The sequence below is a fragment of the Clarias gariepinus genome, chromosome 1 (assembly GCF_024256425.1).
Source record: "Clarias gariepinus isolate MV-2021 ecotype Netherlands chromosome 1, CGAR_prim_01v2, whole genome shotgun sequence".
In the NCBI taxonomy this organism is placed as follows: domain Eukaryota; kingdom Metazoa; phylum Chordata; class Actinopteri; order Siluriformes; family Clariidae; genus Clarias; species Clarias gariepinus.
The window spans coordinates 45954387-45977442 of NC_071100.1; the positions used below are offsets into that span (position 1 = coordinate 45954387).

At 40.1% G+C, this 23056-nt stretch overlaps 1 protein-coding gene across 2 annotated transcripts in view; it reads right to left on the minus strand.

The window, feature by feature from the left end:
- Window positions 1-295: 295 nt before the first annotated feature.
- Window positions 296-23056, minus strand: part of epha4a (eph receptor A4a) — a 34518-nt gene continuing 11757 nt past the window's right edge. The window contains exons 4-17 of one of the 2 annotated variants that reach the window (XM_053491868.1): window positions 18034-18189; window positions 13978-14313; window positions 11926-12050; window positions 10339-10498; window positions 9885-9996; window positions 8422-8480; window positions 8039-8152; window positions 7678-7863; window positions 3907-3968; window positions 3589-3798; window positions 3211-3360; window positions 2838-3031; window positions 2358-2516; window positions 296-658 (exon numbers count right to left, since the gene is read on the minus strand). In XM_053491868.1, coding sequence (XP_053347843.1) covers window positions 544-658; window positions 2358-2516; window positions 2838-3031; window positions 3211-3360; window positions 3589-3798; window positions 3907-3968; window positions 7678-7863; window positions 8039-8152; window positions 8422-8480; window positions 9885-9996; window positions 10339-10498; window positions 11926-12050; window positions 13978-14313; window positions 18034-18189 — 2138 coding nt within the window. In that variant the 3' untranslated portion in view covers window positions 296-543. Of the gene's footprint in view, window positions 659-2357; window positions 2517-2837; window positions 3032-3210; window positions 3388-3588; window positions 3799-3906; window positions 3969-7677; window positions 7864-8038; window positions 8153-8421; window positions 8481-9884; window positions 9997-10338; window positions 10499-11925; window positions 12051-13977; window positions 14314-18033; window positions 18190-23056 lie in introns of both variants that reach the window. The other variant, XM_053491861.1, reaches the window with a different exon arrangement.

Consider the following 23056-nt stretch of genomic DNA (forward strand, 5'->3'; position numbering starts at 1 on the left):
TCTCTAATCCATTGGTGCGCACGAATTGCCAGCCAAGTGGAGACAGATATTCCATTTCAAAGGGGCGGAGAAGACTTCACATGGAGCCAGAAATCCCAAAATGAAAAAAAATAAAATAATAAAGAGCTCTCCTTTTTTTTTTTCATTTTAAAGCCACAGTTTTTAAATTGCTTGGTGGACTGAACGCTGAAATGGCAAAGTGGAACAAATCCAAAAAGTTCTACATATTTACATTTACATACATACAAGGAAGAAAAAAAACAAGGTAAGGGGAAAGAAGGAGGAAAAAAAAGTTCCATCCTGGAGCAAAATGCGTGACTGAAGAACATAGTTTCATAACACCACCATGGAAAGGAACATATCCTCCTTTCGAAAGGTGATCCAGGAGAAAAAAAAGTGCCGTTCTCCATTCGTCCTTGTTCTTGTTTTATTCATTTTTTTTTTTAAAGTGCGTAAATGAGGATGAGGTAAAAATGTCTAAAAATTAAACAAAACAAAAACAAAGGGACCAAAAAAAAAGGTGTGTTGTAGGAGAGTTTCTGATCAGACTGGAACCATCCTGTCCTGTATCTGCTGCATCTGGGACAGCATTCCCTGCGCGCTGCTGAGGATCTTGTCCTGGTGTGCGGCGGAGGCGATGCCTATCCTTGTCATGTCTCTGTTGGAGGAAATAAAATAAAGATGAGAACATAACCAACAGCACATTTTGGAAAAAAAAATAATAAGTTTTAAAGGATGCTGCAAAGAATCATGAAAACCTCATACTAGTACAGAACACTGTGTGTGTTCCACAAGACGCTCCACATGCTGTTTGAGCTAAACCAAAAATCTAGAAACTGACCTTTCACACTTATTTCCCAGTGAAAACTGTACAAAAGGTCATTACATATAAATGCAATGTTGTTACATGCTTATGTGCCAGGGCAATGCTTCTGCCTCGGCGCTGCTTTTAGAGCAGACTTCCATTAATTCAATTCAATTCATTTGTATAGACTGTTTAACAATAGACGTTGTCACAATGCAGCGTTACAGAAATCTGGATAGAGATTTATATTTAGATCCATAATGAGAAAACCAGAGACTGCAGCTGGGGGTGGGGTGAGTGGGGGGTATGAGGGGGGCAGCAATCTTGAGACTCTAGGAAACTAAGGATGCAAGTCTTTTGTGTAAATTTTTTTTTTTTTTTGGTTTCACATCCAACCTCTAAACACCAAAACTGCCCCTTTCGCACAACATCCGAGCACATCCATGGTCCATCTGGACACAGGGACGGACACAACAGCTTCCCACACATGGCGCGTGTTATCTCATGTGCGCATCTCTTAGTGTTGTAATATTATCTATCTGTTTCATTTTCTTTCAAAAATATTACCATATGGTAATTTTCAGCTTCTTAGCTCAAATTACTCTACTGTAATATAAAGTCCAAACTGCATCGTCACAGAATTGATCTCAAACATTAAGCGTCTCCCGTCCCCCTCTCCTCCATTGGCTCCGGTCCCATAAAATTTTCTCTTGTCTGTTTTTTTTGTTTGTGGTGCTCTTTGCGACGTACTCATATCTCATATTTAGTGACAGTGGAGGCTCTAACGGCTAAGGCTCTCGGGTTACTGATCAAAAGGTTGGGGGGGGGGGTTTCAAGCCCCAGCATTGCCAAGCTGCCACTGTTGAGCCCCTGAGCAAGGCCCTTAACCCTATCTGCTCCGGGGGGCTGTATCCTGGCTGACCCTGCACTCTGATCCCAGATTCTTTACTGGGAGATGCAAAAGAAGTAAATTTACTGAGCTGTAAGATAACAAATATCTGAATCTTACTTGCATCAGCAGCATGTTCCCTATTGGTCCAGGGGCCAGAGTTAGAGTCCCACTTAGTCCATTTGTTTAAGATTAATATTGTTCATTTTAATCACAGAATGAATATTGTTCCATGTAGTCAATGTTGTTTCTGATGTCAAAATCATTCTAACTTTCAAAAAAGTTTGGTCCCAGGTTTGTCCCAACCTCGATAATATTGCCAAATATACATCACCCTAACGTTTTGACAACCAAAAATACCTTCTGGATGCTTTATTAAAGCGCCTTTGAAAGTAAAGTATGTCTTATTGCCTCCATTGATGATGATTGTCAAGTACAATGTACTGTCTACGAGCTGTTATCTGTAGTCATATTTATTGCGTAGCCTGTGTTGAGTTCTATGGTTACTATGTTTTCTGTAGTGTACTATGATGCTGTAGTTGTCTGAGGTATCCAATCGCAAATTCATTAATCACACTACCACCCAAACAGCCGCTCTCAACAACACCAAGCATGCTCGCAAGACTAGACGTGGGAATTCGGTGCCAAATTTTCCTGACTTACTCTTGCGTCATGTGCACTACCGCCTCTGGGGTGGTGTAGCCGGCGGCAGTGAAGTTGTCACGGTAGCGCTCCATGTTGATGGCCGTTAGCCAGTCAGACACGTTCCCCAGGGGAGAGGAGAATTCTGGACTGCTAGGTTCTAGAAGGGTGGTGTTCGGTCTGGACAAGAAAGAGAAACACCTAAGGTGAATTTTTTTATTATTATTATTACATGGGTCTTTACAGCTAAATATTTTATAAAGTTACAGGTTCACTGGGGAACATAAACATTTATAACTGCAGGAAACAATTCTTAGTCAGAGCTATTATAATAAAAACTAACATCTGTGTATTATACTGCATTTATTATATACAATGTACCATAATATATAGAGAGATTTATTTAACATTTCTTTATGAGCCAATGCATGACCGTATACTAACAGTTCTAAGGGGAATATTACCAAGTTAAAAAATATATTATTTATTTTCTAGCTCTACCTTGGTATTTCTGCTCCAGTCCTCTTTAGCGTATTGGGATTACGGATTAATTTGTCCAACATATTGACAATCTGGCTAAATTTGGGTCTCTCGGCTCTCTCTTTTTGCCAGCAGTCTAACATCAGCTGGTGTAGAGAAACAGGACAATCCATTGGCGGGGGAAGCCTGTATCCTTCTTCAATGGCTTTTATGACCTGAAAAATAAAGATCACAAAGACAAAAAAAAAAAAATCATGAGCGAGGGGGAGTATGAAAGCTGAATTAGCTGAAAGTGCTGAGAAAGCTGAGAAAACTGAGTAAGCGAAAGGTCACAAACTGGCCTCCTTTCGCATTTCTAAATCAGCATGTTCTCGAAACAAGTCTCGTCACTTACATCCTGGTTGCTCATGTCCCAATATGGCCGCTCGCCATACGACATCACTTCCCACATGACGATCCCATAGCTCCAGACGTCGCTCGCTGAAGTGAACTTCCTGTACGCGATGGCCTCTGGTGCTGTCCAGCGAATGGGGATTTTTCCGCCCTGCGATTGATAGGTTCCCATTATTTCCTTTCAAGAGACACAATAAACACGTGCGACGAGGTTAATCACACATGCCCATGCACACACACACACACACACTTAGATGCGCAAAGCACTACAGGTTAGTAACAGAAACTTGGCGCAGGCAGGCTTACTAACAGAACATGGCGGCATGGTGTGATTAGCAGGTTCACACGGGTTCTTACAGATAGCAGTTTAAAAACTTACCCGTGTTGTATAAGCTGCATCCGGATCTTCCTCCAGAACCCGAGACATGCCAAAATCAGACACTTTACACACCAGGTTGCTGTTGACTAAAATGTTCCTGGCGGCTAGGTCACGGTGGACATAACTCATGTCCGAGAGATACTTCATGCCTGATGCAATTCCTCGCAGGATACCGACCAGCTGGATGACCGTAAAGCGGCCATCATTTTTCTGTGCAGAAGGGAGTGGGATTTGTATTATTTTTTAGGGCTTTAGGATTGCTGATGTGGAAATACTGTTCCAGAATTTAAAACGCCACGTCTTTAATGTTAGACTCACCCTCAGAAAGGCATCGAGGGACCCGTTTTCCATGTACTCAGTGATGATCATTACAGGTTTGCCTGTGAGGAAAAGAAAATCAGTTAAAACATTTTTTTTAAGTTTTACAACAAAAAAAATTGCATTAATGTATTTGAGTGTAATTTTAGCACAAGTCAAGCTAAACTTGGTAAAAAAAAATAAAATAAAAAAGTTGATACAACTACCCACTAGCATGAACAAAACAACATGCTAATTCGGCCTCTAAGACTATTGTGGATGAATTTGTTTACACTAATGCTGAGGAAAATGCTAAGGAAGCTGACACTGTTAGCCAGGCTACATAGTGAAACATGTCCTTTTAAAAGCATTTAAATTCTAATATTATTAAAAACTAGCAAGGGCTTTAACACTTAATTAAACACTAAACACTCAATTAGCAATGTGTCACTTCCTTATTCTTTAGAAACATGCTAACTCTTTCCCCTTTACCCATGCTACATGGGGGAAATGCCCCCATGCTACAATGGGGAAACTATATTTAAACATGTACTTTTTTATTAAGTTTAATTCCTTTATTAAAATGCTAATGTTAAATTTTATAAATAAAAACTAGAAAGTTTTAATTCAGTAACGTTAAGCATTCAGTTAGCAGTCTGTCACCACTAGCCTTAAGCAAAATGCTAATGTTCGAAGCTTAAGCTGTTAGCTTTGCTACACAGTCAAGTAACTCTATTTACACACCCTTTAATTAAAAAAAGAAGAAAAATAAATTATATATGTATATATATTAATAACACATTTGATATATTTTTATACAATAAAAATATAGAAAATCTGTGATGGTTTAGTGCAGTTTCTCCACTAGCCCTTAGCAAAATGTGAATGTTTGACGCTGGCACTGTTGAGCTGTGCAACACTGTTAAGTAACTTTTTTTTTTTTTAAGAGGCAGGGGGGAAGAATCACTTCATAAACATGCTAATTGGGAATATCATTAAGTAATGCTATGGCAAACTATAGTCTGTACCATAATGTAGCATCACAACAACAACAACCAACAGTGTTACTTCCTGATATTACCATAGTAGGTACCATAAGACTACACATAAGGTACTGTGACACTTAAGTGTGTACCATGGTACTACTTTGAGGTGTGTTACAATTCTTTGGTGAATCCCATTGAAACCATGGTAAAATTTCTTATGAGTAAAATCTGGTATGGCCTGGTAAGGTTAGTAAGCATTCTGTCGCCACTAGCCTTCAGCAAAATGCAAATGTTTGAAGCGTTCACTGTTAGCCATGCTAAGTAGTGTTATATTCACTGCATAAATGTCATTTAAAGGAAATAGTATCACTACATCCTGTTAACACAATCTAGTGGGTAGGGATCCGTTTGCAACTTGTCTCCACCAGCCTTCAGCAACATGCAAGCGTTTGAAGCCGGCATTTGAAACTAACATAAACTCCACTTTGCAGTAATGCAAAGCTTATGCAGCTGTAATACATCCTTCTCCCCCGCTTCTGACCTCTCTTTCTTTTCTCTTCCTTCTTCTCGTACCTCTTTGCTAGCCCTACTTTGTAACTAGCAATCAACGAACCCATCTGCTCAACAAACACCACGTTGTCTCAGCCAAAGGCTCCGCAGTGACTACCTCATGAATGGTAATCATCTCTGCTACGCATAGACAAAATGCAGAAGAAGAGAAAAACTAATCAAAAAAAAAAAACCTCGCTGTGCACAATAAGCAGTTTTTCATTGTTTCGTTAGCAGCCTGGTTGCATAACCGTCTCTACAGGAAATGGAAAGAAAATGGGGTTTTGAATGAAGAAAAAGTGCTAGTAGGTTGCTCAGAAAGTTTGTTGTGCTTTGTTTAATGCACTTTGAGTGACACTTCCCAATCAAAAGACTTCTTTTCTCACACTGTCTTATTTGCATAGGTGTTATTTTCCAGCTTTTCTCCCCATGTTTGTTTATTGAATGCGTCCATTGCCGAGGGGCGATTGGACCTCCGTTGTGGAATTACAACCCCCCCCAACCCCTTCTCATTCAGACGGAGAACAGCGTCGTTGATGGCTTTACAATGGATGACAATCACATGCGCACACCCGGGCTCTCCACCTATGAGAAATCATTATGGCGTAAAAGCTCCGGCTTCATTATGCAAATGCAATCTCGCGCTGTCGCATTTAGCGCCGACGTGTTGCAGTGCCATCTCTGAATACCTTCTTTAGGGAACGGCTGGCATCTCTTCTCGCTTTCTGTCTGTCTAAGGCTTGGGGGTATTTGGTGCTTATTTATTCAGGACACTTGCTGTATCATTAGTGATTTAACACATTTAATTGGCCCTGTTGGAGATGGAAGGACCACCATTATTTGCCGGCAGTAACAATCAGCTTGAGTCCTCTTTAGTCAAGCCACGGTTTTTTTTACAAAGCCTCGTACCGCCATTAATAAAACCAACAGCTCTCAACAGGCCAACTAGCCTGGAGTTAAATGGGCCAGATTTAAAACAGAAGTGAAGCTAAATACCTTCGCGTGCTTGGTTTCTCTCTTGGCAGTTTCTTCTTTAGTGCATTACTTAGAGACAGGACATCTATCAGGCATCTCCAGAAATGACTTTGAAGCCAACAGGACAATATAATACACTTTAATAGGAACACCTGCACCCGTGGTTACCCAATCATGCGGCAGCAGCGCATTCGCACATATACAGGTCAAGAATTTGACATACTGTCCACATTTTAAAAAAGGGGGAAATGTGATTACAGAGTGGTCTTCTGCTAAAGAATCCCAACTTCATCTAGGTTAAGCACATTCCAAGTTGTTTTCTGCTCACCATGGTTGTATAGAGCAGTTCATTAAGCTACATAACATATGCTTCCTGTTAGTTCAAACCAGCTACAGAATAATTTGTAGTAATCATTTTGCTTTAAGTGTATGTTTAAATATTAATCTTAGGGTGGTCTCTTGCTGTCGTCCTCCAGGTTCAACGCATTCTGTGATGCTTTTCTGCTCGGCACGTTTGCAAAGAGTGGCTGTTCTAGGAATGAGAATGTCATACTTGACTAGAATCCATAGTTTTCAGTCACATATTAAGAAACAGTAGTAAGTACATTGATGGGACGTTGAGTACGAGAAGAATGTGAATAATCCAGGGATAAGCACAGGGCTTATGATTACAGCAGTGATACGTTAACCCAATATACTTTCTCCATAATGTACGTACTGTAATAAGTAGCCCTTTTTATGTCTATTATTTGTAGGAATATAACCAGCGCAGAATGCTTTTTAATGATTTTTCTTACGGAATTCACGTGTAGAAGCAAGTATGTTCAATCAACACAGCGCTACTAAAAGTTGTGATGTGATACCTGCCGGTCTGCCAAGATTCCGGGGCTGGCAAAGAAGCAGCCACTGGAAAAGACTTGATTTTCATCAAGGTGGAAGAAAGAGAGTATGTTACAGAGTATGCAGGTTTAGATTTAAGCCGGGCGCCAAATGGTGATTACGATGCACTGGGTGATTTAGAACATGAAGCAGAAGAACAGCACTCAAGGGGGCTTTTGATGCCAAGCACCAAGCCAAACCCTAAACTTGTGAAACTGGGAATGAAAGAAAAAAAAAAAAACTGTCGACTGAACAAACTGAGCGACTGAGTTCCAGTACTCGGAGGTGACGGCTTGAAATGCCTCCAATGCTCACACAGACTTGAGAATTAGATCAGGGCTAAGTTTGATTTACGTTTTTTATATATCATATATGATGCTACGTCCAGACCAAACATACTCACATTTAGTAACGACTCCCTCAAGGCGGATGATATTTGGGTGATCAAACTGGCCCATGATGCTGGCCTCGCTCAGGAAATCTCGTCTTTGCTTCTCCGTGTATCCAGCTTTGAGAGTCTTGATGGCGACACAGATCTCTCGTTTCCCCGGCATCTTCAAGCGTCCGCTACACACTTCGCCAAACTCACCTGCAACACAAACCACACATACAGTTACATAACTTTGGTGGCACAATAGGTTGTTTTTTGTTTTTTTTTTGGTTAAAGACTGTGGTGTATTTAGAGGACGCCTTTTTTTTTGCAGCAAATAAAGCGATCGGAACACTGCGGACTCAGAATGGGACGCAGCCGGAGGCCTTCTTACCGATGCCGATGACCTTTTCGATCTTAATGCAGGAGGCGTCGATCTCTTTGGCGAATTCGCGCACGGCCTGGTTGGGGTCCTCGTACGTGAAAGGGTCCACATAGATCCGCACCCCTGTGGATGGATGGAGAGAAAGAGAGAAAGAGAGAGAGAGAGAGAGAGAGAGAGAGAGGTGCAGAGAGATGAATGCAAGGCAAGAACTAACAGTAGTGCAGGCAAAAACACAACATCTGTTTTCTATTCACGCCACGCTTTTTCACTAGCTCCTGTCAACACTCGTCTCTGCATCCCCTTTGTTCCTTTTTTTACTCATCTTCTCCAGCAAGCTCAGAGTGTGTGTGTGTGTATGTGTGTGTGTGTGGATACGTTTATTGCCTTATTACCTGGGTGTAGGTGTTTCTCTTCATCAGAATCCTGCTTGGCTTTGCTGTATTTGCTCCTCCTAGACAAATAATAATATTAAAATCAATAATAATAATAATAATAACCTGAGCATTATTTTTTCCTTTAAGAAATTTCAGGTTTAATTAGTATTTTCAGAGCTTTACAAAAGAAACAATTTCACAGAAAAGGCGAGAGAAAGAGAGAGAGATGAAAGAGACAGATTCAGGAAGTGGACGAAATGCTCAACCCTATCCAAACAAGCTCTCCCCTCGTCTGAAAACCACACACACACACACACACACACACACACACACACACACACACACACACACACAGGACTACTTCCCCTCTCTCCACCAGAGCTCCAGGATCACCTGGTCTAAGCAGCAGGAGTTCCAATACACACACACACACACACACACATGCATACCTACACACCCCGCTGTGCTCAGGGTCACCTGGGCAAGTCAAATCAACCTTTTCAGGAATGCGACTGTGTTGTTATTGTTTCTTGGCCGCAGCCTGGCGTTGACAAAAGCCCCCTGAGGTGGGCGGGAGAGACAGAGAGAAAAGGGAAGGGTGTGTGTGTGTGTGTGTGTGAGGAGAAGAGCCACAGGTAGAACAGGAGAAAGAGGAGGAGGAGAAAGAGGAGGAGAAGGCGAAGTCTGGGCTTTAACGCCTGAACGATTTGGTGTGACCTGAAATAGCCTCTCTATAGTGTGTGTGTGTTTGTGATCCAAGACACACGGTGCTCTTTAATTAATTAAAAACAGCTGTTTTAAATAAAACACAAATAATAATTTAAAAAAATACTCCAGAGAACATGCAGTCAGAGGAAAGTAATCAACGGTACTGATTCCAGAACTCATCCTATATATATATAGTGATTAAAGGCAATATACGTCAAATCCTGGTTGCCTAGCAACAATTGAAGAACACAGTGTTTTATTCCCCCCCCAACCATTGGTGGTGAGCTTAAGCTTTATGGACCCTCTCATGTCCCTGAAGAAAGGGTGAGAAAAGCAAAGATAGTAAAGGTGTTATCTTTTTTTTTTTTAAGGCACAATGTCAGGAAGTGTCTAATGGAAGCTTTTCGGGAGGAAAGAAAACAAAGAGCCCATTCATTAGGGACGTGATTGGAATTTGGGACACGGGTGATTATCACAGCTGATAGCGCTACAGTGTCGATCTCAGATAGGAGAAGGGAAGGAGGGAAGGTGGGAAAGCAAGGCTTGAGTCGAGACACCGGTGGTGTGTAGGTAAAGGGGGAAAAAGGTGTCTGCTGCCGTAGAATCGAACGCGCTGTGTGTGTGTGGGTGTGTGTATGTACGTGTATACGTATATATCCAGAAAGACGGTGTCAGGATAGACAGGTGAAAAAGGAGATACATTCTGACAGAAAGGCGTCCAGTGGAATAACAATGAAGGAAAGAGTGACGGTGCTATTTATGGAGAAATGTACCTGCGTCCGATGACGAAGACGGCGATGAAGATGAGCAGCAGGACCACACTGCCGATAACCGAGACCAGGAGCACGGTGGAGTTGGCGCCATCGCCAATAATTGGAGAAGGAACTATAGGGGCATAGCAAATCAAACACACTGTTAATGACGTACAAATTCTAATGAATTAAAGCTTTATTTATTAGCAGAAAAACAAAATGACAAACATTTTGTTCGAGATTATTTTTTATAGTCCCCTCTCAGGCACTTTCTTTGTCCCTGAGCTAACAAAGCCCTATCTGTCTTTTTTCCCCCCTAGGAAAACAGGCAGTCTGTAATTATAGACCCATCAGTTTCTTACTAGAAAAAAAGCCTGAAACTTGACACTTGTTTCTTTGTTTGTCAAAAAAAGAAACCACCAAGTATGTTTGTTTTATCCAAACATTTAAAAAAGAAACGAGGCGGTGTACAGACCTGAGTTGGTCATGAATTCGAAAGGAGCGCTGAATTCTCCGTAGCCGGCCGCAGTCCGGGCCCGGACGTGGAAGACGTAAGAAGTGAGCGGACTCAGGCCTTTAATATCGGCACTGCGGGACGCCGTCTTCATGATGCGGTAGCTGCGCTCGTTCTGGTCCTGATCTCACACAAAACAAAGAGAGAAAGAAATTCAATTTAAAAATCTGTTCAGAAAATTAATCTTCATTTCGATTATTAGTGTGATGGATATCATCTATATAAACATATGATATAAGCTGAAAAGTGAAAAAGTTTTGGTCCTGCATTATTTCCAAATAAAACTCTTCTTACCAGGAATAGAATTGTGTCTATAATAAATCGTGAATGAATCTTGAAACTGAGATCTAATATTATGAGAGGCGTTCGAGTCAAACCGGGACTTGCAATAAAACTGATTTTTAAAGAAGGCTATACATCCGCAGTCGTTTCTGTGAACAGTGGAAAGCCTGATCCTTGAAAATCAAGTGATAACTTGTTGTTAACCTGCAGAAAAGACACAGGAACTGCACACACATTTATTCACCAGTACCACATGTTAAGGCCATTAAAGGAGTTCCTTACTCCGATCATCGCTCCGGCGTACTGAGGAAAACATTCTGCTTTGATGGCATCCAAGCAGTGATACGTGCATTAGTGTAACAGGGGATTATATAGAGAAATAAAGTACTGTGTTAAAAAAAAAACTGTGTTCTGTTATTCTGCAAAATCAAAAGTCCCAGTTTTACTTGAACGCCCATTGCAGTTTAAAAAAAATTTTTTTTTCATGTATTTCCTATAGCTAGATGATTTACATCACACTGACATACATTAAAATGAGATATACTGTACGTACTATGACATGTCAAGAGGGCAGAGGTTAAAATCATGTTTAATTTTTTTTTATCATGGTAACATAAAACATAAATCTTGTACTTTTAAGTTTGGATATTTTTTTATTTACAACAGCATAAAAGAAGGTAGACATTTATCTGGGGAAAAAAACTCAATTGACATCACCAAAATGGTCTACCTGTAGTGTCTTGTCTAAAACTAAACCAACCCACGTGATCAAGCGCTTTATTTGGTATGGAAAACAAAGCACACAGACTGGGATCCTAAGCCGGTCTGATATGAAAAACAAGGAGGGATGCTTTCTGTAGGGGAAACCACAAACCGCATTTTCGAAAAAGGAAAAAAAAAGTGCTTGTCTATTGTTTGCTCTCCCTCCCATGGGTGTAACCGGTATTTGCTAAAGTAGAAATCCCTAGAGCTTTTCTCTGCATTCAAACCACTTTGGTAGCTCCAAATCTGCACCAAAGCAAGCAAAGCCTGTGAGATTTTTTTTCTTCCGTGTCCTCTAATGCTTGGTTTGTAGCTGCTTGAGTGTTACATAAGATGTTTATGCTTTACATGTTTGTTTTTTTTAATCACTCTCTCTTCCTGTCTTGCTTGAATCTTTCAGTGCCCTTATACTAAAAAGATGTAAAGATGGTGATGATGTGTTGAAGATGATGATGATGATGGGTTATGACCTCAGGCTGTGGTTCCCATGCCACCCTCGCTCACCTTCTCGTAGTACTTGACCTCGTACTCGAGGATGACGCCGTTGGGCCTCTCGGGCTGCTGCCATGCCAGCGACACGCCGTGCCGGGTGATGTCCTTGGCCTGGATGGAGGTAACTGGAGAGGGAGCTGGAGAAGATGAAAAGAAGAATAATAAAGAATGAAATAACATAGAGGGAAAATCTAGAAAGCTGCAAGCACTAACTAAAGAATTTGAAGTGTGAGTATTCGGATATTGGTTCCGTTCCCAAGAACTGGGATGAGAATAAAGTTTGGGAGATTCTGGCAAAGTTTCGGCTGATGATGTATTGTGCCATTGTTAAAAGTACAATGGACCAAATGTGGTGTTAATGCCACTGAATATATTCTTAACCTGTCACCATCATCCCTAAGCCACCATTTATCACCCTCTAGATTGGCTTGTAAGCAAGGATCTTTACTGATTTGTTATAGTGAGTTTTAGAAGAAAAAAAAAATCTGCCTGCTGTTTGACTTTATTTAATAGACAAACATATTAGCCCCATGAAGCTATAAACCATTACAGCGACCGAGATATGTTTACGTTATCGTGCCGAGACAAGGATGGAAAAAAAACCCTCTCGGAGTGTCGCTTAACGGCAGCGGCTGATCGATGCGAGGTTCGTGTTCCCTGTTTGAACGCTGCTCTTGCCAAGGCGGCCGTTAGAACAGCAAGACAGCTCGGTTTTCTCTGAGATAATGGCGGCGACCCACAAGCTTTCTGTTTTCTTTCGTAGCCAGACTTTATTATTGGAAGCAAGTCTGCTGTAATCTATATAGCTTTAAATCCACATTCCAAAGACCATGCAAGATCAAGTCGAGACTTACAGTCTTTCATTTGTCTGAATGGGCTGCACTAAGGGGAATGGAAGTGAGGCTCATAAAAAATAAAAAGTTTAGTTATGTGTGTTGTAAATACTAAACCGAGACAGGCAAATTGGTCAAGCGCGAGTGGACAGGTGTGTCCGATTTTATTAATGGGACGCAAACATACCACATGGCTTTACCAACGTAACTATGTAATTAAACACCTTGTAAAAATGTAACACTCAACACTAACAATCTATGCATACTGTGAACACACAAACATGCTGTTTTTTTGTCAGAGTAATTGCTTTGGTTTTCCATATTTGGGCAGGAACCACAGCTGGGTGTGTTACGCATGCTCTGCATCAACCTCACACCTAATAATATGAGTAAATTCTACTGGTATTTGTGATGTCATAGAGCTGTATATGCGTGGGGCAGTACAGTGGTTTCCCAGGCTCTGGGTTGGAGAGTCGGTGTTTTGAGCCCCAATGTTGGGCCGTTGGGGTAACCCTATGCTCGTACAAAAATACCCAGCCACTGGCATCCTCAAATGGGTGGGTTGGGGCAGGAAGAGCATCCAGCATAAAACCTGTGCCAATAACTTGCAAATCAAATGCGACCGCGAGAAAGGGAAAAAAACAGAGCTGTGTATTCACACAAATCACACCATTTCATTATATGATGTGTGAGGACATTTAAAGCACTATTAATATTCTCTAGACCTACATGCACACTAGGGTGGTTATTAAATGAGTTAGCTAATAAACTGACTTTATAAGGAATAGGGTAGCTTGGCCACTTAATTGCATGTGTAGATTATGCTACACGTAAACCAAACAGAAAAAAATATCTTCATTAAGCTGCTTATCTACATAAGCAGCTAGAAATACAAACAACAACAAAAGTTTGTCATGCTACCCATAACACGCATAGGTCTTTTGTCATGTAGTGGAGAATATTGGCACTGGAGGCTTATTCACTACACCTAATAAACACTAAAATCATGTTCATCTCTTTATTTTTTATTTTTATTGTACTTAATTTGGATAGTTAAAATGAATTTATTGTTACTATAAAAACAATAACGCTAGGCAGTGCAGTCTGGGCTGCTTTTATGACCGACATGAATCAGAGGGTGTTACTATATACCGTGAAGAACGTACCCTAATATATCTTGACATCTCCTAAATCAATCAACTACAATAAAAGAAGGATTGGTGTCACTCACCCGCCTGATTGGTGGTGACGGTAACCGAAGCGGCTTGATCAGGCCCTGGGCTCTGTGGCGACACGCCGTTGATCGCCCACACTTGAAAAGTGTAGTTTGTGTGTGCTTGCAGCTCATTGATAGACACTCGTGTGGTCCTCAGGCTAAGCTGCTGGGGGGTGTAATGGACGGCGACTCCACACGGCTCGCACCTCTGTCCATCCGGGCCGCACCGTTTACACACGACGTTGTACGTGAGATCCTGTCTTCCCCCTGAAAAGGCCGGTGCCGACCATTCCAGGTTCACCGATGTCTCATTGACATTAGAGATGAGGTGTTGAGGGGCAGATGGGGGCTCTGGGAATCAAAGCGAGCAGGTGATTAGATCACAAAGAGAGAAATGCAGCATGGCTACAAAAAAAAACACATGACGGAAAATCTTCCCCTGCGTACCTGTCACAGTTTTAGACTGCCAAAATTACAGTAAATGATTAGCTTAATGCAAGGGATCAGTTAATTGTGCATCATTGGGCATCAGTTTTGTTCCATCATCTACCCCAAAGCGAGGACTCTGTTCATTATAAAGTGCCAAATTAGATTAGTAAATGTTCAGATATTTATAGTAAATACCCAGTGTTTTAGCATTTCTAGCATCATGACTATGAACTGTTTTTTTTTTTTTTTTTAACACAGGATAATGATTTTCGATCAAAGTCATGGCGTATTTGCACATTTAGGTCAGAGTTTATTCAGCACCAGGAAAATGAGAGAGAGGATGAAATGAGCGCACAAACCCACACAATCTCATGCCCTTTTATTGCGTGTGTGTGTGTTTCAGTAAACCGGGCACTGCTGAATTTAGGCATAATTACGTTTATGACAAACCGTCGCCGCAGGCATTCCCCTCTGTTTGCACTGTGCGTGTGCGTGTGTTTGAGTGAGATCATGAGATGATCATCTCTATAACCGAGTGGGTGGCTGATAGGAATCTTATTAATACTAATTGCTTTGCCCTTGTGTGCATTTGTGCCCTGTTTAGACCACACACACACACACACGGTTGAATCAAAGCTCTCGCACAAATAAATGTCACAGGCACGAACCATGCTCTGAACTCTCGCCAAAACTAGGACAAACTCTCCACAAACAGATATTTTGCAGATTTTCTCAGTCTGTTGTTCACAGCATGAAAAAGCCATTTCTCCAAACATTCTACGGATGTTACGACATGCTAGCTGGGCTTACAGAAAACAAACACGGCTACGCTTTGTAAGCAAAGTTAGCTATTGTACCAGAGCACCTATTCTGTCAGCAGAATTATATTGCTTCCTGCAAAGGTTGTGTAACATAAGAAAGACAACGCTCTTCAAACTGCTTTTAAAACGAAAGAGCTGTAACTTTTTTGGGGAAATGGAAAATACAATATCTAGTCTGCTAAACGTACAGTATATTTGGACGTATAGCTTGGTTTGCTAAGGGTTCATTAGTCTGCTAAAATGTGGATGGGCTAGCAAGCTTGTTTATACTGTATAACCTAAAGTGTATTTTAACTGATAGCCTGGCTTGCTAAGAACACGCTAGACAGCTAATCAGTGAATCAGCTAGCAAATGTTTATATAACTTGGTAGTTTACATTGCCTGATAGCTTGGTTTGCTACAAATATTATGGAATAACCTGCAACCTTGTTATTATTACCTCTAGTGTATTTGGACTAATAGATTGGTTTAATAAGGGATTGCTAGTCTGCTAATCAGTGAGTCAGCTAGCCAACATTTACTGTGTATAACCTACAGTGTTTTTTACTAATAGCTTGGTTTGCTAATCAATGGACCAGTTAGCAAACGTAACCATATAAACTTATGGTGTATTTTGACTGACAGGTAGAAAAATCCATGTAGAGAAAAACATGCTATGGTAGAGAAATCCCCTGTTAATATGTGGACTAGTTCACTAGCCATTAGCTAACATTAAGTTTTTTGTCTAGCCCCAGTTTTACTAGTAGCCTATACGTTTTGAGAGTTTCTGGAATACTGTTACATGAATAGTTGTGAATATTTAATGTAAGTCAACATTTCTGAAATCCCCGGGATACACATGAGCTAGTTTGATAGCAGTTAGCTATTCAGGTAATTAAGCTAAATCAGCTAATTTAAGTGCTAGGTTTTCTCATTTTAGTGACATTTTTTTAAATTTAAATATCAGCCTTCATTTTTTTTTTTTTTTTTAATCATTATTTGGGTTAATTGTAAATGTTAACATACTGAAATCCCACAATACACTTCGCTAGCAGTTACCTATTTAGGCAGTTAAGCTGGAGAATTTTAGGACATGGACACGTTTATAAATCACAGCATGTGTAGATTTAAAATAGTAAAGCAGTGGATGAACCTAATTACAGGATATGATTCTTGCTAGCTCAGATGCTAGGTCAGCTATCAGTTATTAATGCTAAGATAGCTAATTTTAGGGACGAGAAAAGGCTCTATAAATGGCTCTCTCAGTCTATTTTTGACAAACCTTTTTTTTCACAAAATGTATATAACCTTAATAAATAAAGTGTGTGTTTTGACAGATGTGTAAAAGGTTACAAGACATGAATCCTGCTAATCTGTTTTCTTGCTAACAGAAAAGTGGATAAACCAAAATCCAGGTGAAGTACATGATAGTAACCGAGTTTTGATTTTAAACTTGATTTGACTTCTATAATCCCTTTTAAGTTTTTTTTTTTTTTGTGTTGCTAGAAGATTTATATACATCTTATTATATTTATTCCTAATACTAACTCTTGCTGTTTTATGATTTCTTCTTTTTTGAAACTCTATTTAGCCTACATTAAACAGTCTGGCTGAGCGGATGTCGATCCGAGTGCTTCAGTGGTGATGGACAGGAGCAGATTAAGCTACATTTCAATATAATAAGGTATGAGAGAGGTTTAGCGTAATGGGGTGGGTAAGTCCTATTCATCCATCTCTCTCTCTTTTGCAGGTGCAAAACGAAAGTGAATGAAATAAACAAAAACAAAAAGTGGAGCATTTAAACACCGTGATTAGCCGAACACGCTTTCAGAGGATAGCCTAGCAAACGTTATATGTTAATATGTTTAGTTTCTTTCAGCCCACACACACATACACACTGATAACATCTGTCTCTCCTCAGGAGATTACTCCATCTTTCGACACGCTATGGCTATTTAGCTTCTGTTTATCGTGTGTTTTGAAGCCAGAGCGAGCTAGCTGCAGGCGTTCTCTTTTTTGTACGCACCTCAAACGCTAAGGTACGTATTAACATAGGATTTTCTTCCAACTCAGAAAGTTGATTACACACTTACAGTCTCACTTAAGCACCTTGTTTCTACTTTATTTCACAAGGGTCATGCGATTTAATGTTGATTGCCAGGTGTTCAAGTGAGTGTAGGGAAATAAGCAGACACATTGAACGGTTCAAACCTCTGAGTTGTCTACCAACGCAAGATTTAATAATAAAACAGCAAGCGTTTTTTTTTTTTTTTAATACAATACGATTTAAAAGACGTTCATTATTTAGCACTGATGATAGCACTGCAGTAAAATGTGCTATTCATGAGGTAATTAGCTAATTAGCCACATTAAAGAGATTATTATCCATAAAATGAGATAAGGTCATGAAATGAATATTAAATGGGTTCGACGTTAGTTTCCTCAAAAAGATGTCAGTTCTAGTTAATATCGCTGTGAGCTTTTTCAACCAATTTTTTTTTTTGCAAGTTAGGACAGATGAAACGAAGAAATGAACTACCGGGCTTTATTTGGTTTGACTGTTGCTGCAGGGGATAATATAAAAGATGATATCCAAACAAGGGTTTCTTTAAAGATCCTTTTTAAATACTGTATTCAACAAACACCCATTCAGAGTACTAACAGTGAGCAGTCATTGACAGACTTTTAACCTCTGCGCTATATACAGTACATTGTCTTAATTGCACTATGGTCACTTTCTTAATTTCGTCCCCTCTTTCATTAATATTTATCTACTTTTATATTTTATTTATATCTATTAACAGTGCTAGTGCGGTATAATATATCAGATGGTATACATACGGGTGCAGGGCATGGATGCGGGGTCCGTCTCGGAACGGAAGTATCCTTTGTCACACGTGCACGATGTAGAACCTTCACGCACAGAGTAACTGTGAGGAGGACATTTGGAGCAGCCGGCGTCACTGGCCAAAGCTCTGTAGTAGCCGATCTTACAGGCTGGAGTGGGGGGGAGAGAAAAAGAGAGAGAATCAATGATTAGCATAACAGGATTTTTATTACTTCATGTATTGTGTATTGATGTTTGTGTGGTTGCCAGGTCGGCCTTAGAGAATGGTGCTGTATTGGAGCACTAAGGAATGTGTTTCGATGAGAGAGAACTTCATGGTTTTATGACACTAATTACCAGAGGAAGCGATAGTGCAGGAATGCACCGTGTCATTCATGCAAACACTGTTGCCGTGTACGAACACACACACACACACAAGCTTTCTGTCATGTTATTTAAATTTACTTTATCTCACGATTCACATTTTCTTTTTGGTCTATTGCGCCTCAAGCTACAAACAATTCATTCGCAAATAAGTACAGTTTACAGAGTATAGTGTCACGTTTAACTATAACTTATGTATTTAAATAAAGGTATACAAGACTAGCCATTCAATAAGGACAAAACAAATGGTACCATATCAAACGAGTAACAGTTAGCTGCAGTGGCTGAGCTGCATTACTGGAAGACTTACAATTCACTGTTAATCTGCATTTTGTTGATTTGAGCCCTCTGTGTTTGTTTGGCTTTTATGGCAATGTTAGAAACAGGATTGTGAAAAATAAATGACTAGCTCACAATGATATTTGCCAGGATTATGTTAAAAGATTGATAGGTGAGAGAGGTGTTCAAGTCCAATGGGACTTTTGATGGAATTTCTCATGACTGAAGTCATAAAACTGAACACACAATCATTCACAAACACCACTTGCGCATATCAGGAACTTGTCGAGGAGTTATTGCTTAATTCCCCCATAAAGTAATGACCTCGTTCCATGTTGTTCCAGTTCCATTTGGGAGGTCAACATTTTAGATGTAAGGCAGAAAGTCTCATCATGGCTCTGGCGTACTGAGAAAACCTTCTACCTTGATGGTATTCAAGCACTAGTGAAACACTGGGATAAGTGGATTAGTGTAGTAGAGGATTATATAGATAAATTAAAGGAGTCATTAACTTTCGTAGCTGTGCTCTAATGAACAACCCTCATATACTACTTGATTGATCCTCATGACTGTTCTACTGACAAAATTTTATCAATACTGATTCAGAAAAACACATCAGAAAACTTCACACTTTGCTTAGACACCTGTTAAGCTTTTCTTTAACATGGGAATCCCTGAAACAGGACGAACGCTTTGAACAGTTCCCTATAAATCTCTCTTTCTTCCCTGTCCAATTGTCTCGTTTTAAGAGTGATGGTGCCCCAGGGAGCCGGATTAACACCTCTCCACCTTTCCTTGTTTTCTATCTCTACAACACAATCCGTCCATCCATCACCGTCTGCCTGGGGGCCAATCAGCCGCTACATCGAGCGCGATCAGGGACGAAAAGAGATTAACAACTTTTTTTTGTCATCCTCTGAAACGAACATGACAAAAGAACAGCAGGGGATGGAGGGAGAAATGAAGATAGGAAGCTCGAGGCCACAACCTTTAGAGGATGGCGTGCTTTGTGGCCGTGCGCTGAGGAATTAAAACAATTTTAAAAAGCGGACATGTAGAGTCCAGCCGATGAGCTTGGGATCTTTTTAACAGAAACTAAAAGAAAGAGTTAATTGGTGGAACTGCTAAGGAAGATTAGGTCATGATTAGGTGGGGGTGTGTTAAGCGAGGATGAGTGTGGGTGTTCAACATGCACAACACATTATTTTCTGAATTTCCAGATTGTCAGACCAGTGAACTCCACCACCACCAAGAAACGCTAGATTATATCAGTTTTAAAAGTTTATCCAGTGTACACTATCCTGTCATACATTAAATTTAAGTATTCAACTTTGTAGCTTGGCTTCGAATTAAGTCCAAAAATGCACAAGATTTATTTATTTTTGTTGGTCTTCAACTCCATAAAAATGACTTTTACATCATATATACACTGCCTGGCCAAGAAAAAACAAGTCACTGCTTCAGAAGGGTCAATTTATTGGCCGGCATCAAGTAACGAAAACAATTAAGGAGATTTGAAATTACTGGAAGTGGGATAAGAACTGTCCAACACATTATTAAAACCTGTAAGGACTGTGCTGAATCTTTGACTTCATGAAAGAAATGTGGTCAGAAAAACAAATCATGAATGGAGATCACTTAAATTCTAAATAAAGATGTATGGTAAAGTAGAAATCAGAAAAAAGCAGAAAAAAACCCACTTAAATTTTCTAGGGAGCATAAAGATTGAACTTTACAGCAATGGAAAAGAGAAGTGATCTGATGCTTATTCCAGAGCGATTTGAGTGTCAGGGTAAGAAGGGAAGTGCATGAAGCGATGCACCATCATGCATAGTGGCCACAGTACAAGCCTCTGGAGGCAGTGTTATGATCTAGGGTTGCTTCAGTTTGTCAGGTCTGGCAAAAAGATGAAGTCAGCTGACAACTTAAATTTACTGAATATCTGGTGCATCACATCTATGGAATTCTTTTCTTCCCTGATGCCGCAGGCATATTCTCAACCATACTATACACCGTAATCAAAGATAAAGAAAGGTGGTCAATGAAATCTGTGTGCGATTTTATGTGTATATGTATATAAACCTTTACATGTATAAGTTACATGGACAAATTACACTGATCTCTTTTTGCCTTCTCTTTCTGACAGCTGTGGGCTCGCCACCCTGTTCCCCTGTTCTCATCCTTACACCTTTATCTAATCACTTATCCCTCCTTAAATCTCCAACCTCAAGCCTTGGGAAGTGCTGATCTCTCTATTCATGTCCTAATAGAGGTGTAATTAACAAGCACTGGCTCGTTACTCAGGGGTCAGCAGTCCTCTTCTGCGCACCCATAAAAGAGAGAAAGAGAGTTCAGCAGCAAAGAAAAAGACTTCTATGGGGGGGCTTCACCCGATCGCATGCTGGTACTCCATCAGAGGATAGGCAATGAGAGTGTTGAGGAACAAAAGTAATCGATGATAGGATGAAAATCCATCTTAAAATTCTTTTTTTTTTTTTTAAATGAATGAAAATATGCCATTCATAAGTTATAAAAACATTTCCTAGCCTGGAAAAGAAAGAAGACACTGAGACACTATGTTTTGTTTTTGGTGCAGAAAGCCAAATGATATAATGTAATGAAACATAAAGCAAAAAGCCATATGGCAAGACAGTTGGCTAGTTAAGACCATAATGCAGATTGAAATAAACATACGAAAGCTGTTCGTTCTTTAATGACAAGGCCAGATGAAGTAGCTTGGAGCCCAATGCAATCATTCCCATGAACATTTAGCTAGTACAGGTTTGACTTGATGGTTAAAAATGATTCGCCAACAGCAGATCGCCAAGACCGATGTGTGTAGTGCCGCGGGAGGTAATGTTCCTAAGAAGCTAGAGTTACCACATCCAAGTATGTCACATGAGCACAAAGTCTAACCATAACTACATACGTAGCAAAGAAAAACATTTTGTTTTCGGAAAGTCATTAAAGATGCAGGATGTAGCTACATTAACAGCATGGATACGTAATCTTTGGAATTTAGCCCTATAGTAATTTCAAAAATTTAAAAGTCAGTGATGTGAAGATGAAGGATTTATTCAGCCCCCCCAAAAATAAGTCCAAGAAGCCAAGATGGGGTGTGTGAGAAAGAGAGAGAGAGAGAGAGAAATTAAAGCGGAGGGAAAAAAAACATGGCCAGAGAAGCCAGAGACCATTGTTGGGTGGTCTTCAGTGTATCTGTGTGTGTGCGTGTTCTCTTGGACACATTGCACAGCTATACCAATGCCAGATTGCATTTCTTGTACACACACACACACAAGCAAAAGTGAGATGATGCCACATGTTCCAGTTTTCCTCCAGGCCTGGAGCCACTCGTTTTTCCAATCAGCCATAATCAAAATGCATCTAATAAACTATCTTTTTATAACACTCAAAAAACAAACGTGGCTGAGGGGGGAAAGTGAAATATTATGAAATATTATGATTTGAAATATTAGAACCACTTGGCCGCTCTCCCGGAAACAAGCTCCAAAGACGAGATGAGAAGAAGGATCCAGGCTTTGTTTGCTGCAACACTTGTTTTGGTTGTTTAGTAGCTTTTTGAGTTATGAGAACAATGCTATACTGAATACCGAAATAGCAAGACACTAGAACAGGTCAAGTGACTCACACAAACACTCAAAGTAAGTTTGCACGTTGCAGAGAAAGTGTGTGTTCAGGGGTTAGCACGTTTACCTCTGTTCCTCTGTTAATGGCTAACACACTTGTTGCAGTTTTATGGCACTGGCTTATCCTTTATCCTTCTTTAGCCATGATACAGAAGGGTTACCACACACACACACACACACACTGTTTCTCAGTCTCTCTCATTCCACCTGCTAGAGTAACACTCCATACTTTTACCTTCACTGAAAAGTCTACAGATTTAGCATAATATAGCTAATAAAAAAAAACGCTAGCTAGATAATTAAGGATTAGCAAATAAATCTACACAAATCTTCATTTGTAAAGCTCATAAGATAAAAAAAAAAAGCTCATACTAATCAGGTAGATAATTTTTATAGTATCTAATATAAGCTTTTATAACTAGCTAGTGTTACTATACTACTGTATATAATAAAAAAAACATTCTTGTTCCAGCCATACATTGAATCTCTGTGCTAAATGTACCTCAGTTTGCTAATTAGCATCTTTTCTCGCTGGTGTGTGAACTGATTAGCTCATTGATCGTTGTTCGACTCGATCTCAATTTTCGCTTATTAATTACATTTCCAGTGACTGATGGAAATGAGAACAGGGCCCTGTGCTGCATGCAAACTCAGCTAGTGTATGTGGTTGATGTTGATTGATCTGGCTTTAGCCCCAGTGAGACTCGTCCGTCACCGATGAGCCATC